Consider the following 18,678-nt stretch of genomic DNA (forward strand, 5'->3'; position numbering starts at 1 on the left):
GCTTTCTTATTGCTAAAGGCCTTTTCTAACTGCTTCAGGATATAAATAAGCTCCAACTCTGAATGTGTTTTTGTACTCTTTATCTTTTGGAGAAGCTGCTGTTCAAAATCATGACAATGGCAAGTACCAGAGTGTACTGCCATGACAGATTCTTCTTGTTCATGTTGGGGTATTTTCTTGTCACTTTCAGAAGAAATAATGGACTCATCTTTGTTGTCTAGGCCTTGGAGGGTTTGATGTGCTGACATGGCTGTGATTCTTTCACTGCAGTGCTTCAGAGCTTCTGATTGGCTGGATGGATTGGTCAGTGTGCTGGTGAATCCAAATGGCAGCTGTGATTGGCCAGTTTCTAATCCACATGATCTAATTGACATTGTACTATGTATAGAGGCTTCTGATACATTGCGGCTATGTGGCATCAACATCCCATACATTGGAACATCTCTTGATGATCTTGGTGACTGTGGTTCTTCTAGTAGATCTCAGGGGCTGCTTGCAGTGGGAGGGCTTCTAGTGATATTCTGAATTGAATGTTGGGAGCTAGATGACTGTGGAAGAGCTAATGGCTGTAGAAGATCATAGTTTTCAATAGTCAGTTCTTGTTGGTGTAGAGTATCTCTTGAAGAAAGTTTGCAAGTGTGATTAACTTCTTTATCAGCTGTAGTATAATTGTCTGGCAATATAGCTAAGCTCTGGTGATGTCCAGCTTCTGTAGCATCTAGTCTTCAGAGCACTGTGCTGTTAATATTATTGATGGACTTATTCCAATTCTTGTAGATATTTAGAGTATGGTAAAGCTTTTGTGTGGCTTACAGACTCTCCACTTTTGGCCATATGATATCAATCCTGTCTATCCCCCATGTAGCAACAAGTCTATTCTTGATCTTTTGCATATCAATGTGATGTTGTTTGACATCCAGGGTAATCTTTCAAGCATTATGGAAATTGGCTTCAAAATTGGTGTGTGTAACATGTTGCCAAGCTCTGGATCTTTCAACATATTGATAGAAATGGGTCACTAAGTTAGTGACTACATCAGTCACTTGCATAAGTACATTCATCAGCTTGACTTGTAGACCATATTGATAGTGTGGAGCTTGGTTATTGATGTATTCCATAGCTGCTGTTAGGTTATTGAAGAAATGGCCATCCAAGTTGACTCCACTATCTCTGGTAATGACCAGGCCTTGGTTTTTGGTTGCTGGTGCTAAAGGAGGCAGGTTGCTTTGTCCAGCCATTTTTGAAGAATATCAGGGATCAAAAAATTTGCAAATATCAGAATAACAGAATAGAAGGAAATGTTGAATCTGTAAAAAGAATCAAGCTTGAATGTAAAAGAAAGTAAAAGCTCCAGCAAAGAAAAATTGATCTTTAAATATCTCCAGAAAAAGTGAATGCTAAGCAAATAACAAAGAAAGAGAAACTTCCTGAAAGAGCAAGCAAAAACTTCACTTTGCAGGCAAATAAAAGAAACTTCCTGAATAAGCAAGCAAAAAACTTCATCTTTGCAAACAAAACACAACAAATTAAACATCTTGTGGAGGTATAACAATAGCAAAGCTTCAGTCATCTAGTATAACAGTTGGAAATTGTGTTGGCTCCATTTCTTCTTGATCATTTTCATTTTCACTCTGATCCAAGAAGCTAACATCTGAGAAACTGCTAGAGGGAATGTTAGGTCAACTTCTGGTGGCATATCTTTGAGAGATGTTCTCCATCTCTACATCAGAATCTGCTGGGCTATTATTGAATGGCTTCATTCCAGGTTTCATAAGATACTTCTTTAATTTGTTTCCTGTAATAGATTCTTTGAGTTCAGTGCTGTCTAACTCTTCAAGATAATAAGCATCTAGTTCTTGATTGGTGGACTTAACTCTATAGGGTCCTAGCTATTGAAAGTGCAGGGTGTTATTCCTAGACATATTCTGTTCTTCTTTGGTATTGTGAAGCAAGACAAGGTCTCCAGATAGAAGAGAGTTGGTCTGAATATTATGAATATCATTAAAGTATTCCTTATTTCTAGTGCACATTCAGAGCTAATAATGAGCTGCTTTCAAAATATCCTCATCTCATCTTTTGATTTATCATGCTCACATCAGAAGCAGGTCTTCAGTTGTTCAAATCTTTTGCCAGGAAATTGTTTGCCAAGTAGAAATCTCAAGTTCAATCAGAAGAACTGCCTCCTGGCCCATTAGCAATCTATAAGAGAAGATATCAGTACTAGCCTTAGTCATCATTTGATCTGCCATCAGAATTGCAGGAAGATATTTAATTCAATTCCTCCCAGTGCCATTGGTAGCTTTAGCTAGCCCATCAGTCAAAGACTTATGGCCAACTTCCACCATACCATTTACAGAAGGGTTATAGGGCAAAATAATAATGTGTTTAATGTTGAATTTCTTCAGTAAGGTCTCCACAACATTCTTATTTTCTGGTCCTCCATTCATAACAAATTTGGCAGGCAGGCCCCATCAACAGATGATATTCTTATAAAGAAATTTGGCCACAGCTTCAGCTGTTGCCTTTTTCAAGACTCTAGCTTCCACCCATTCAGTAAAGTCACATCTGGCAACAACCAAATAATTTTGTCCTCAACAGAAAGGCATGTGCTTGATATCCACCTCAACTTTCTTCCAACAGATAGGGATCCAGGTAGGATAAAGCTCTTCACTCAATCTTTATAAATCTCTTTATTGACATTGAGAACAGTGCTTCACATAAGCAGACACATCTTTATACATTCCTGACCATCAGTATCAAGCTTGTAGAGCAGAGTATGTTCCCTCTCACTCTTTATAGCTAAATTTGTTGTGCATCATGTGTAAAATTTGTTTGTGCTGTTCTTTATTATCCACAACACATCTTAGAGACACACCAGATTCCACTCATCTAAATAGCTGATCAGCCTCCATCACATATTTAATTGCTTTTCTTCAGAATCTCACATACTCTTTTCCTTCCATACCCAATGATTTTGATAGAGTGATTAGATATTGTGCAATTTTCTCTGATTCTTCTGAATATGTAGAGTCCAGTATTCTAAGATCTTCACTATCAAGAGCTTGGCCAGCTAAAACTCTTATAGAATCCATAAAGGCAAACAGATCTTTATCTTCTTCAGATTCAAGCTGTTCCTCAATACCTAGTCCTTGGTGAGATAGTCTGTCAGCAGCTGTGTGTTTTGTCCCAGGAACATGTTTAACAGTAAAGTTAAAGAGATATATTCAAGCTATTCAATTGGTAATCAAAGCTCCTGAAACATCTGTAGCAGTCCTATTAAGTTGGGTGACAAGAGTTTTTGCATCAATTTCCAAGGTAAAGGGCACTCTATAGATATGGTGTTGGAATTTCTTGAAGGCTTTCAAAACAGCTCTGCATTCTTATTTGCCAGCATCATATGTTTTCTCTGAATCACTCCATACTCTGGATTCATATTGTGTGGGATGTCAAGCTCCTCATTGCTCCTGAATAATGCATTCTCCCCATTCTAATCTACTGGCATCAACAGCTACAGTGATAAGCAAAGAATCCTGTTTGTAATTGATCAGGAGAATGATAGAAAATGAACATAACTTTTCTTTCAAAAGTATAAAGACATTATTTTGCTCTTCAGTCCATGTCCATGTAATATTTTGTTGAAGCAGATAATGTAAAGGTTCAGTTATTTAACTATAATGCTCTATAAGTATTCAGAAATATCCAGCAAGCCCTAGGAATTCTTGTAATTCTGTAATGCTTGTAGAAGTAGGCCAATTCACAATTTTAGCTACCTTGACTTCCTCAGGTTGTTGTCTGTTATAGTTACAGACCCATCCAACAACATTGACTCCAGACATGCAGAATTAAGATTTGGCACTGGAGATCCTGGCCCCAGAGATTTTGACAAGCCATAGAATGTAGTCCAGGTTCTGCAGATAATTATAAACAAATCTTCTTATTTCTGAGAGAACTTCAGTTTCATTTTTGACATGTGATTCTTTTACCCCAAGGTCATCCATAAAGGCTCAAGCAATCTCTGGAAAAACCTTGTGTATTATCTTCATTATCCCACATTGGGCTTGAGCTGGCGAATTTGTTGCCTCTTGGACTAAAGTTGTATGGTGAAAGAGTCCAATAGAGGTTGCAATGGCTGTCATATCTCTGCTTTCTTCAGCTAACAGAAAATTATTGTATCCAGAGAATAAGTCATATAGACTAGCCATAACAAGTCCACCAAAGTCTTCAGTGTATTTGTCAACATTAGAAGGAATAAAAGTGTCCTGAATAGTAACTTTGTTGTACATATGTGCTGTGTCAACTAAATGATATTCACCTTTCTGTTTCTTTGCAACCAGAAAATAGGGATTGGTATATGAACCATGGCAAGGCTTCAATGTTTTAGCTTTTAATCTGTCCTGAATGATTTTAATTAGCTTATCATGTAGAGCATGAGGAATTTGGTAAGTCTTAGTCTGTCAAGTCTCATAAAGCTCTGTCCAAATAACCTGAAGAGACAAGCATTCAGGATGAACACTATGTAGATCTTTGAATGATCAAGCCAACACTTCTTCATGTTTATAAAGGACTGATATGAAAAATTCCTTCTTCTGACTTATCAGTTCAAATTCAATTTTGAGCTTCTCAATTCTCTTATTTGTTAGCTGTTCTCCAACAGGAAAGGGCACAATCCTAGACCTAATATGGTCATCAAATTCACAATTAAACACAATGTGTTTCTCCTCAGGGTAATACTTATCCAAACAAACATCCACCCAATTATCTAGGCCTTTCAGCTTGCTTTCATCAGATTTTCCAGATGCTAATGATCTTATCTTATCAGCTTTCTGCTTATAAGCAGTGCACACTCTCCAGACCTCTGAAGAAGGTGGCCTGATGTCCCATCCACTATTGAAAATGTCTATCTGATGTGATTTCTTTATGACAAAATTGTGATTTTTGTTCAGAGATGTGTAAATTAATTGAGCACTTTGTGGAATAGGTTTGTGAATTAAACTGGAATTTATATTGTGTGTGTAATGTTTGCAGTGAGCTGTGACACTGTCTGGATTGGGAAGCAGAGGTTGGAAAATCTGAACTTCTGATGCAAAATTATTCTTGTCTTCTGATTGGTCTATTTGATTCACCAGTGTGCTGGTCAATCTGATTAGGCTTAGTGTGCTTTTGGATTCACCAACACCAGAATTATGTTTCTTCTCATTGCTGTAAGCACCAACACCAGCAATGCTGCCAATGCTCCTGATTTCTCTATTCTTTTCAATCTTCTGATCTTCAACCTTCTCATCATTAATTCTTATATTCATCATCTTCATCACATCTTCTTCATTCTCCTCAGGCCTTGTATCCATGGGCACCTGCCTGATTAAATGCCTGTTGAATTGTTTAAATGATCACTGTTTAATTTATCAGTTGCATATCTCATGTTGCTTGAGTTTGGCTTAAAGTCTTCAAAAACTAGATAACATATTTATTTCTCATTATAAATTTCACAGTTCACTCCACCATCTTCTGAGGTGTTGCACCCCCAACAGGCAGCAAATTGCCAAGATCTTTCAAGAATAAGTTGCTGATCCCCTCTCTCAAATATAAGAAAAGAGATATGTGTAACAATATCTTCAATTTAAACAGGCACTTTATCACAAAACATGTAAAAAGAAGTGACTTCTCCTGTTTGAACAACCATGATCACTTGTGGCTTATTTTCTATTGGCAGATTCAACATTTCAGCATACTTCTGAGATAACAAATTGATTTCTGAACCAGTATTGATCAATATCATTAATTCTTGTTGGGTTATAGTGACTAGTGCATATAATGAATGCATTTTATATGCTGTTTTGAATTTTAGCACCATGGGCTTTGATATAAGTTGACTGAAATTAATCTTTAGCTCAGGCTGAACTGATTTGGAGACTCCAATCTTTGCATGGCTTTTGCTAGTACTGTTATTCCAGCCTGATCTGAAGAATGCTTGATGAAACTTTGGTGATACATCTATAAGCTTCTTGACTGACAATTCAATTTTTTCATTGAGAATTTGACTCATTAATTTATTGACATCTGTTGAATCACAGATCTGAGAGAATAAGTGATTCTGTTATAGAATATCTTGATCTTTATTTCTCTGTAAACTTGTTCTGAATTTCAGGCTTCTTCTGATTAATCAGTTCAACATCTTCCATGACATTGTCATCAACACTAGTTTGATTATTCTGGTAAGTAATAAATTATTCAGTATACTGAGTATGGGGTGTTGCAATCTTAGCTTTTTGATTATTCTTAGCTTCTCCAACTGTTCCAATATTGACTGATGTTCTTTCTTTCAATGGTTCATATTTCTTATCCAAATCAGATTCTTCATCAGATATTAGATATGCAAGCTGTTTTGCTTGGACCTTCATACTAATTGAATTTGCAGGAGATGTCTCTTCTTGCTGATTAATCTTCTTTTTAGAGCTTGTTGACTTCAGAATAACCCATTCATCCTCTTCTATAGACTGTACAATATATATGTTCAGGATTTCAGGTTTAGGAGTGATAACTTAATAGTTTTGACTCTTAGAGCTCATGTGTAAGTTTCCTTTGTCATTAATATAACAGTATCTATTACTCATATCAGATTGGTATTCATAACACTGAGATTAATGATGTCCAGGTTTTCCACAGTAGAAGCATGAGAGATATGTTGAAATTTCTCTAGTTTGAGCTCCTTCTTGTCCATGAGCACTACTATAGTCTGTTATAGAAGAGTCATTTTGAGCCAAATAGGGGTTGACTGGTGGTTGAGTATTCTCTTGTACAGTTGTAGGATTAACAGTCATATTTATTGGATAATTTAGTATAGATTTTGGAGGTTCTTCTCTCTGCAGCATATAATACTGATTGGAATTCTCTTATATCTGATTTGATTGTACTCTCATGGCCAATGTCAAATTTGTGAACTTGTTGGTTATCTTTTCAATAGCAGCTTCAATATTGGTGCTGTCAGAGCTCTTGACTTTAGATTTCAATTTGAATTCTTCAGTCTTCACAAAACTAGCTGTTTTCTTTGAAGCTTTAACTGTAGAAAGCTTGTTAGCTAATTGATATTGCTCACCAAGCTTCTTTATTTTCTTTTATTTCATTTCATCTTCTTTAAAGATCTTCTTATTCTCTTTATACCAGTTGATTAAATCCATGGTCACCTGAACAATCTTTCTAAAATCAATAGACAATATATTGTCTGAAAGATTGAGCTTGGTCTTGTCAATAATCTTATTCTGAAGCTTCTCAGATAGCCCCTGAAGAAATCAAGATATCTTAGTGAATTCATCAAGCCTTCCATTTGCTTGAACTGTACTGGTGATAGTAGTGTATTCTTGAATATAGGCATGAATGTTGCCATCCCAAGCATGTGATTTCTTTGTAATTGCCCAGAGATAATTCTGATGGTGAATCTTGTAAGTAATATCTTGATCATGAAATTCATAAATAATCTCTTTAAAGAATACTTCCCAATTATCTTTTTTGTAATCTTTCAAGATCTTCATTCATTCTCCAATCCATGTAACACAGTACCTAGCCAACTATTCAATAATGTTTTTAGAGTTAATTACCCCATGATTCTTGCACATCTGATAAAATCTTTCAATAAACAGGGTAGCATCTCTACCATCAAACCAAGATGCATTTGCTGTATCAGGGAAAGATATAGAAATGTGGGAATAAATCACAATTCTCTTGTTCTCACTCTGTGATATAGTTGCATATAATTCTGTAGTACCTTCAGCCATAGTTGATTCTGATTCCAATTTCTTGATTTCTTGGTCTTTGGCCATGTCACACAGTATGTTCTGTCTATTAGTCAATATCTTCCAAAAACCTGTTTATTGGGCAAGCTCTAGATAAGAGGCATTCAAATTTATGCTCCCTAATCTTATTTCTAAATAAAAAACCTGATTAGTACTGTGTTCCTAGTTCATAAGATCTTATCTTGAAATAGTGTATTGCTTTATGTGTCTTAGAATTTGTTTTTCTCTTTCTTGACAGTCATCAAATTACTGCATCATCATCTTCAGGTCTTAGCTTGGTCACCAAATGAAGTGGGGTACAATGGAATGTCTTGTCAAAGTAGGTGAGTTGGTTGATATGGTGAGAGCATGAGAAAGGTGAAAAATCACAACATAGTAAGAGTATAGTTGAGTAGTAAGTATAGAGATAGATATGTTCTAATGGATGCTTAAGCTCATAAGAAGTAATGGTACTAAAAAGCCCTATACTAATACAGGCAGCTCTAATAAGGAACAGTAGCATGTTTCATGAACAAGAAATCTTCATATTCTCTAACTAATAACCAAACTGGTAGTAAGAAATGAGTGTGTAGAAAAGAGCCATGGTGCATGAAGATAATAAGCCAGATGCAGGGGCTACAGGTGGTTTATATAGCTTAAAGATAGTAGCTTTGGGGTGGTTTGTGCCTCAGACCAGAACAATCTTTGTTCTAATAAGGTACTGGAATCCCCACTACACTAAATATCTGTAAGCTTGTAGATGCTGTAAATTTGGCTTTTTTTTTCAAAAGAGCTTATATGATGATTTTCCATCTCCAGTCAGAGAGATTCTATTTATAATATAGCAAGCAGTTTACAAGACTAGATTTCAGACTTCTTGTAAAAGCTTTACTTCTATAATTATGACATACCTTATTTTTACTAAATAGTGTTAAGAGAACTGGTCATAGATCACATAGGTTTTCCCAGGATTAGAGGTACAAAAGAGCTAAGTGTATACAATACCTACAACTGATGGAAGAGAGTTATATGTAGAATGTAGGGATTCTCTAACTAGAAGACTGAATGCTGGGGTTTCTATGATTCATGCAAATTGTGTGATCCTTATATATTTAGAGTTGGGGTCATATGAATACCCCTGAATATCTGATGTTATCTGATGCTTGATTAGTTTAGATCTATGTTTATAACACTATCCCCCCCCCAGAGGCCTTGAACTCTGAGATATAGGGCCACTGAAGTGGTTTTTTGTATGTTGTTGTAGCTTCTCTATTATTAGTGGAGCAGTGTAGATTCTTGGATGTGCAAGCTTCTGCATTATTACTGCTTGTCTATATAGACATTCTGCATGCATATTACTGCTGGTTGCAATAGACATTCTTTGTTATAGAATGGTAATTATTTTATTATGAATGTTCAGTGTTTTATTATATACTTATTTCTTTGTTTATTTGCTTGTCTGATTGCTATATTATCTGTTGTCTGTTATTATATTGTCTATTAACAAGTCATGAAACTAGCAACTTTAGTGTGTTGTGATGTAAGTATAAATAAAGAGTTTCTGGCTCTCTTCTTTCTTCTTTTTCTTCTACTTTGTTTAAGCTCAGGTGTTGTTTCTTATTTGTTTTATAACTTATTATAATGTTATTGTTGAAAGATTCTGTTGTGTATAATAAAAAAAATACTCTTCTGTACTCTGTCTGTATTTACTTAATATTTATAAACTGTCTGAATAAAAGTAAGTCTTGTCTGTGGAATACTAAGAAGAAAACTTGTTCTTATTATTTAGAACATCAAACTCATATCTGTTGTAATATAAGTGTGTCTTTGTCCATTTCTCTTGTTGTTCTGACATGGCTGTAGGTTTCAGAATCCACTGTTGAACTAGTTCATCAGCTCTTGTAACTTTAAGAAGAATATTATAGTTTTAATATAGCTGATCTATGTTGTCTGTACAATGTAAAGTGCATGAGTGTACTCATGCAAGAGTTTTGTGGGCTTGACTCTGGAGCTTCTAAATGCTGTTGCCACCAGACTACTTCTTGTCTTGAAGAATCTTCTATAAAATACTGTTGTCCTGCATCATGTTGTGAAACTAAAACTGTGAACCTTGTGTCTGAAATAAAATCTATTAAAAATAATCTGTCTGAGCTTCTTTATTTAACAACCCCAGTTTGTACTGTTCTGTCTCAGGTAGTGTAGTGGGGATTCTGGTACCTCATTAGGACAAAGGTTGTTCCAGTCTGAGGCGCAAACCACCCTAAGCTACTATTCTTGAGCTATATAAACCACCTGTAGCCCCTGCATCTGGCTTATTACCTTCACACACCATTGCTCTTTTTTACACACTCATTCCTTACTACCAGTTTGGTTATTAGTTAGAGAATATGAAGATTTCTTGTTCATGAAACTTGCTACTGTTCCTCATTAGAGCTGCCTGTGTTAGTACAGGGCTCTTTAGTACTATTACTCCTTGCAAGCTTAGGTGTCTGTTAGGACATATCTATCTCTACACTTACTACTCGACCATACCCTTACTATGTGGTGATTTTTCACATAGCAGCAGGAGCGGTTTTTGGAATAGCGGGTTACACGAAATTGCGGAGATACCAATGTTACACTGCGTTCATTCTGTCAGGGTACATGTCGGCAAGTCTTCCTCTATCCGCTGAAGGGGTTGACAAAGAGATATTCATGCTGAACTAGACTGTAAATGTCTGCAGGGTTGGTTTTCATAGCACGTTGGGTCAATTCTGGCGAATAATGGATGAGTGGTGACTATCTATTCAACGCGGGAAGACGTGAGAAAGGCTCAGGGTAAAAATACAGGCGGAAGTGTGTCGAAAGTAGGAAAATATTGACTGATTATGCCGTGAAAAGCCCGCATAATTGCACGGCTGGCAATAATTTGCCACTACATCTCGATCTCAAACGTCCGCGAACCATGGGTGCTTCAGTGCTTGACGCGCCGTGATTCGTTTCGCAGGGTCTAGATTCATTAACCCCCGGATGAGATCCTTGAAAACTTCATCGCTAACATCCTGCCACTCTGAGAATGGCTTGTATGGAATGTAATCCTCAAAGCGGTCTTCCCAGAGCATACCAAGAATCTGACAATTCCTCTCGTCATCCCCTAAATGCTTCATGAGGCCGTTGAGCCCGTCCTTGTCTCCGAAGTAGGAAACCTGACGTTGCAGGCGGATCATGGAAGGAAGCGCACCCTGTGCTTCGTGTTTTTTGAAATCATCGTCAGGACCAAAAATGACCCGGCCCAGCTCGGAATAAATACACTACAAGCACTTGTCAGCGAAGGACACTACGTAAGAGTGAAGACACTTACCACAACGCCAAAGGAGAACATATCAGTCGGTTTGTTGAGTTCACCCCTGAAATGAGCTTCAGGGCTGCGCCAGTTGTCGTTGCCGGCAAGCATCCCCTTGATACATCTGCCTTTTGGGAGATAAGCCGCGTTTTCAAGGTCGGTAACCTGAACCTGTTTGACTATGGTTGCGTCACTGGACTCTCTATCCCCTCTATTACCAGCAGTGCGGCAGTTAACCATGATATTATCTGCCTTGATATCTAAATATGGTTACATAAGTCAGGTCGGGTTTACTGTAGATGTGGCATAGCCTACCTAGATGAACGACATCCTGTTCATGGAGCTCGGCTATTCCTCTTAGGCAGGCCTTGAGAACCTTCTTTCTCTCTCGCATGGCAATTTGCTTCCTGATCAGACTCAGAAAGTCATCCGTCAGGTACTTGTACACAAATATGCGCTGGTCCACGATGGTGTCTAATGGCAACCGTATGTAAGGGCTCTCGCGAAGTTTCGGCCGTATAATTTCGTTGAAGTTAGAGAATATGTTTGTGGGAATATCTTTCAAGATAACCTGGTCTTGCCCAGATCTGTAATGGTGTTAGCGGACGAGCCGTACATGACGCGTGAAGAGGGATTTCCAGCGTTGCCAGCCAAACGCGACCAATGTGAGGTCTCTCTTGAATCAACTCTTTAAACTGATAGCGGCACCCAGACATGCCAATCAGTTCATTGAGTGCAGATGCCATTTTGAGAGCATCCTTGCCCGGCATCCTGCAACGTTGTACTCTAGTTCTCAAGGTTGTGGAATCCTGTCAGAACTGTAGCAGGCCAACCAGTTACAAAGAAGGATGGCGAAAAAAGAACGAAAACACGGGACAGAGAAAGAAATTTATCTTGTCAAAATACAGAGAATGCACGGAGTAGGTGGCAGCTCAAAATTTCCTGGAGACGGCAGGAGATGCAATGTTGGCGTGGAGGAGTCTCAGAAGCTTGGCGGCGCGGTTAGAGAAACTGAGTGGCGGAGACTGCCGTGGCGGGCTCGGCTTCCGCAGACATCTCATTGGCGACCGCAGGAACCGATGGGTTTAAAAGTGGACCTACCAAGCATGCTCCCGAGCCCAGAGTCTTACGTCGACTCCAGGTACCCGGAGAGGATGCTGGGAAAGCGGCTCTACTCGTATATATCGTGACCGCGGTATATTCTCTGAAGGCCAATGAATTTCAAATTCAATCTCGAGCAAGGATGATATGACGACCTGCACCCCAAGATACCACATCGCTTTCTCTTCCAGCCAATCGCTTCCTGATCCTATTGGCAAAAATGTCGCGCTACGCCACTCGCATGAACCGCCCCCCAACAAGCAAACCGGAGTGTTATTTCGTGGATGTGGACAGGCGCGTAACTCGACATTCTTATGGGCAGAATGCGCGAGACACATATCCCGATCCCGGGATTGGTGTTGAACATCCTACGCCGCAGCGCTTACCACGGCGACGGCGTGATCCTCTTGATCTGGGGACAAAACATAAATAGAGCGGCCTCAGCCGTATTTCGAATGCCATCCTGCTACCAGATTCGAAAACACTTCACCTGATACAAGGTTCTATTTTTCTTGACTCAATATCCTAACCTTTGTGCAAACCTACCTCGAACCGCTCTATTCAAAGCGAAGCCAAAATGTACAGAACCAGCCAATTTAATAAGAAGAATCTTTTGGGGGCTGAGCTTAACTACCCAGTTCACAAGAAGAAGCTGTTAGTAATTAAACATGCTCTGAAGATATTTGATCAGTATATTTATAACAGAACACAGATAACTGTTAGATGGGGGGGGTTTAGTGTGGGTGATCACCCAGGTTGCTGCCTGGTTACTGCCAAGCCGCCAAATAACCTGTTTGGACCAGGGAGGGTGGGAGGTGGATTATATAATCAGTACAGAGTGATCAAGATCACCAACCTTTTCAGCTCCATCTCAATCTATTCTGTATTGTACAGGAGCTTCTGCTTCTGATGAATCTACATTAATTGATATACTCTCTGCAACACTAGACAGCATGGCCACTCTAACTCTGAACAGCCAGTCTGCTCTGATGGTGGAGATGGAGGCATGCATACAGCATGCACTTGATAGCACCCTGGATGCCTGATCAAAGAAGACCTGAATGCAGTATAAGTTGCATCAGAAGAAGTAGAGGGTAGATATCTGTATTATATATATTCTCTTGTTGATTCTTGCTCTTTTCTGCTCTGTTCTCATGCTGTATAATATATCTGTATTGGTCTGGCTGATACTCTCTGGCTTCTACTTGCTAGCATTTCTGCTGAACAAAAGACTTTCAGAATGAAGAGCTGGTGACAGAGCAGAAGCTGCTCTGATTCCTGTCTAAATATGTGGTTGACTGTCCAGCCAAAAGATTCTGTCATTTCTGTGACTGTATAAATAAGAATGGAGAGTCTGTTGTGCAAACTCTGGGCCAATCATTTATCAAGACCTACAAGACTGCAATTATTAATCTCTGGAGCTATTAATGAAGCTGTTGTACAAACCCTCATCTTTATCCAGTTAGTCAGGCTGTCTGGGCCCTGCTTGAAACTCATTCAAGACAGGAGCATGAATGCAAGAAGACAGAGTTTGTGGATTGTGGTGCAGGAACCCTGCTGAATAAATATCATAAGAAGAACATTGTATAGCTGGTTGAGTACTGCTGGCAGGGCTGATCAGAGTTTAAAAAAGATTAGTCAGTAGAGCCACATCTCTGTACTGCAGTGGACTTTCTAATGAGCTACAGCATGCTTCTCTGTGGTGAATCCTGCTGTATGGCACAGCTGGCTGATCTCTTCACCCTGGAGCTGATAAATAAAGACTCAATCTCTTGCTTTCCCATAATTTTGATTATGGGAAATGGCAAGACTAACCAGATGGGCTGGATTGAGTATGCTACAGTAATGTGCCATTACAATCTCTTGCTCTGCACCATGGCACAGACAGTCTTTTACCTCTTCTACTGATGGGATATTGTATGAGAGCCACCACCCTAGTTCCACAACTGCCAGAACTGATACCAGCTGCACCTGATCAAAAGAAATAATGTGAGAAAGTCTCTGTTATATGAGATCCAGCTGGACTGAATTTGATGTATTTACAGTGGAACAGAGCTTTCTGACCTGAAGAAGACCCATACTGAGCAAGCTGCTGGAGTCAGGCATGCAGAGTAGATTGAGGTTAGTAAGAGCCAGATCTGCTGTGCTGGAAGATGAAACAGTAATGCTCTCAGCCAGTACTATCTGACTAACATTCTCAGAAAGTTTGTATGAGCCATGGCTGACTTTAACTTCTGCACATCTGGGAACTTCTATCTGCTGTGGGCCAGAGTACCTGTGCCTGAGTCACTGGAGCATGCTGTCTGGCCCTGGGTTGATGACTAAATGCAGTGGTTTGAGTTGTATGATGTTCAGAACTCCAACTCCTGTTTCCAGAGGCCAGAGCTGAGAAGATTTTCAGATCAGAGTGATTCTTGGAATTAGTTCAGGGGATCTTCTGCTGTATAGCTGGATAGAGATGATCTGACTGCTCAAGAATTTCTATATCTGCTCCATTATCTCTGTACAGTTCTTCTACAGAACTCTGTCATTCTTCAGTCTTTCTTTTCTGATCACCCCCTGTGAACCAGCCCTGTGTTCATGAGGGAGAACTATTGTCAGTTTGCAGAGGCAGTCTGGATGGCCAACACTTACAAAGAGAAGCTGTATGAAATGCAGCTGCAGCAGACAGTACTTATGATGACAGATCAGCTGCATATTGTACAGCAGAATCTGAATGTGGCCTGTGGTCATTTACATACTGCTCTGAAAACAGAACTGCAAAAAATTAACAACTAGTTAGAAGCATTGATCAGTAAGCAGGTTTCTTTTCTTGTATGAGTATTTTCTGCTGATTAAAGAATGATGACAGCAGCTGCTGTCTTTAAAGATAAAGATAAAGAGAGAGACAGTGATTCTACAGTATCTAGAGAAGCACAAGCCCTAGTCTGTTTATTAGAGATAGCTCCAGCCTCTGCTAGTGTCTCTGTTCCAGCCATATACCAGCTTTCTTGTACAATCACTACAGTCTCAGATCTGTGGCAGAAATGGATAGTTGGTCTGGGGGGTGGCCCTTCAGTACAGAGTCTAGATGTCTTGTATGGAGCAAAATGGCAGCCAGGTGGCACAGAGAGAATGTTCTACAGCAGAAGAAAGATGATCATTAATTATATTAACAGACAGAGACAGAGGAGTGCCAGTGGCAGTGCTGCTGTAGAGAAACTAGATCTTGTATAGCAGTGTGGGAAGCTCAGTTTGAACAGACTATTCAGAATGCTGTGAGTGAAAAAGAAACTGCTCTGATTCTTATTATGGCAAACCCTGTCCATCATACCCAGCATGGCCTGTTGTATGATAGGAAGATAAAGAAGAAAAGATGCTGAATATATGATAGTGGTTTGCTTGGCTTCACCTCTTAGAGCTACTGGTCCTGAATACTGTGTAGAAATACAAATCATGTCCAGATGCTGTACACAGAGCCTGTATAACTAGACAAGAGTAGTTGAGAAAAATCATAAAGAAAAGAAAGAAAGCAGACAAGTCAGAAAAGAAAGTTCATGCATATCTAGTTTAAGATAATAAGATTGCTCTGAGAGTCATTCTCTGGCTTCTCAGGCTCCTTAATCTTGTATGGGAAGACTGATGGTGAATCTCCAGAGTGGAGTGGGAGGGAATTAGTTTCAATATGAATGGGATCATTTGCTGTCCCACTCTCAAGAAGAAGAATTGGGCAGACAGAAGACAGTCCCAGGCTGATTCTGCTGTCTGGTGTGTGTAAGTGGCCAGCAGCTCTGTACAAACTTGATTCTCTGTTATCATACCTCACTGCAGATTCTGGTCTGCTATGCAGAAAGTAGCAGAATGCATAGTCTGATTATTTGCAGTTCCTGCATGTGTCTTTAAAGTAACTGTATGCACAGTAGTATAATGAGAATGAGGCCATGAGCTTCATCTCTGTGCATTTGTTGCAGATACTGCTCCAGTGCAAAGTTCTTCTGTGTGACTGAATCAGAATTGTATTGATGTACAACTGGTAGTGTATGTTAATCTGGTAAAGAAAGATTTATCTGAGAACAAACTCCACATTTCTTTCTGATTAAGCAAGCAGTTGCTGTAACTGAGAGAAGTAAATATACAGGGCCAGCTGATTCTGTTCAACAAAGAGACAGAGTGATTGACTATCAGTTTGAGTCTGGGCAGCAGCTTCAGCAAGGTCCTGCTCTATCTGATCAGAGTGGAAGAGAGTCCATTGAATAAGTACTCTATATCAACAAGTCAGTGTCTTCTTCTTACATTTCATCAACACACAGGGCTGTACAGACATTTTCTTTCTCAGATTTGTGAGAGGGAGAGGGGGAAAAGACAAGTAGAGGTCTTAGCAGTAGAGAATGTTGTAGTAACATAAAATTATGAAATTGTTCTGTGAGTCAGTCAGCTTGCTATTATATAATTGATGGATAATAGCTGATGCATAATCTACAGAAAGACTTATGAGAGAAGCAAAGCAATAGTAATAATAAAGGCTCTGATGAACAGACTTAGAGTAAAAGAAAGAGAGAAGAGGAGAGAAGAGAAGAGAAGAGAAGAAAGAAAGAAAAAGAAAATCTGTTGTCAAGACAATGCTTAATCTACTGTTTACTGATTCTGATACTATCTGCTGTATGATGTATTGGTATGGTGTATATAAACAAACAGAGCATTGGGGCAGTATTATAGCTGCATCAAGTGCTGGTGCTAAGCAGCACTGCTACACACACACTCTGCCCTGTATGAGATAGAGAATAGTATAATCATACTATATAGACATCTAGCTATCTACAGAATCTATATTTGTCTGCTCTACAGGACCTTCTCTGAGATCCCCAGCTGCTGACCTGAGCTATTACAGATGATTGGTTGGTTGTCTGATGGGTGCACCCCAATACTGCTGTTCCAGTCATACAGTACTGTCTGAAAGATCTCTGTAATAAAGAACTCTCACTGGTCCAAATGACTGACTCAGCATCACTCTCTGTATCAGCTAGTATGCAACTGCCAAGATAACTGTACAACACCAACCCCCCAGAAAACCCAGTTATTTTTGCGGTCTTGCTGACTAACCCCCTGTCTAACCAGGTTACATGGTGCGCCTGGGTAGTAACCCGCCGCAACCTGCCACCCCGCTAACTAGTTGAGTCAAAGAGAGGCTTTACTCAGTGGACCCGGAAAGCAAGATGTTCGATGACGTTAGCAGATCACATGCACCACCTTGAAATTCCTGGCGGCGTGATGTGAGGGGCACTGTGGGAAGTCCAGCTTTTTTTTTTTTTTTTTTTTTTTTTTCAACAAAAAATCATCATGAGTGAGAACTGCTGCGGGTTTAATATATATTACTTCTAGCTTCCTTTAATTGCAAACCCTCTAGAGACAATTGCTTAATCCTCGAACAGATCTACTTTGGCAAGACATGGACTTGACTGCCGACATTACGGTTATCACGAAGCTCAAGTCAATAATATCATCCGCAGCGTCCGAGATACTCCCTAAGCTGAAAGATACTCAATATCATTGAACGCTTCATATACTGTACTCCCTATAACACCTCATTGCGCTAGCCTCATACATGAACTAGGAGGGGACAGATGAGCATCATGGTACATGCGAACGCGCGCACCTGTATCTAGAGTTGTACGCTGCATAGCTGCCTGAGGGCGGCTGGGACAGTCTATCACCCCCTAGTATTCTCGTCCTAGTATTCTCGTCCTAGCAGTCTCGTCCTAGCAGTCCTGTCCTAGTATTCTCGTCCTAGTATTCTCCCCCTAGCAGTCTCGTCCTAGTATTCTCATCCTAGCAGTCTCCTCCTAGTATTCTCGTCCTAGTATTCCCGGCAAGTGTCAGTGATCAGATCGTACCTCGTCATCGGGTGCCACATGATCACGACCCTGGGCTCCCTGTTGCTGGTCACATTGCCGCTGGACGCGACTGGCGCGCTGCTCTTTGCGCTGTATATCCTACCCGCGGTCGGCGGAGGGTATGCCGTGCTCATGGATCTCCAGATCGCGAATATCGCAGGCTACACGAAGCGCTCGATTGCGTCTTCGGGTCTGTATATCGGATACTGTCTCGGTAAGATTCATCATCAAATCCTTTTCATCCTGACAATGCGCATCTGCTAAATGCAATAACAGGGAACTTCGTCGGTCCGCTCATCTTCTTCGAGAGAGACGCACCCCGCTACGTCCCCGGGTTCGTCATCGTGGTCGTCACTTCTTTTGTAGCTCCTGCTTTGGTCCTCGTGTACCGGTTCGTCTGCATCTGGGATAACCGCAGACGAGACAAGGCTGGTATCGCAGAGCGATTCGAGAATGCGTACCAGGATGATTTCACTGACAAGACGGTAAGCAGCACTTTTCCAAGTTGCCCTCTTAAAAACTTTTGCTAACTCGCGATTTTTCATCTATTAGAACCCTCAATTCCGGTATATCTTGTAAATACCCTATCCGTGTGCCATAATAAATACCGGCGATATTG

The 18,678-nt window shown here is 39.9% G+C and overlaps 2 protein-coding genes across 2 annotated transcripts; one reads left to right on the forward strand and one right to left on the reverse strand.

Moving 5' to 3' along the window:
* Positions 1-10,534: 10,534 nt before the first annotated feature.
* CIMG_05349 (serine/threonine protein kinase) lies at positions 10,535-11,834 on the reverse strand (the record flags this gene model as incomplete). The annotated part of the gene is made up of 4 exons (XM_001245907.2): positions 10,535-11,056; positions 11,107-11,348; positions 11,404-11,664; positions 11,705-11,834. 4 exons carry the CDS (start codon positions 11,832-11,834, stop codon positions 10,694-10,696), a joined length of 996 nt encoding a protein of 331 aa, XP_001245908.2. The 3' UTR covers positions 10,535-10,693.
* Positions 11,835-18,077: 6,243 nt separating this feature from the next.
* CIMG_05351 (uncharacterized protein) lies at positions 18,078-18,638 on the forward strand (the record flags this gene model as incomplete). Its single annotated transcript, XM_001245909.1, has 3 exons — positions 18,078-18,273; positions 18,336-18,544; positions 18,612-18,638. 3 exons carry the CDS (start codon positions 18,078-18,080, stop codon positions 18,636-18,638), a joined length of 432 nt encoding a protein of 143 aa, XP_001245910.1.
* Positions 18,639-18,678: the final 40 nt, after the last annotated feature.

This window comes from Coccidioides immitis (genome assembly GCF_000149335.2).
Source record: "Coccidioides immitis RS genomic scaffold supercont3.4, whole genome shotgun sequence".
Classification (NCBI taxonomy): domain Eukaryota; kingdom Fungi; phylum Ascomycota; class Eurotiomycetes; order Onygenales; family Onygenaceae; genus Coccidioides; species Coccidioides immitis.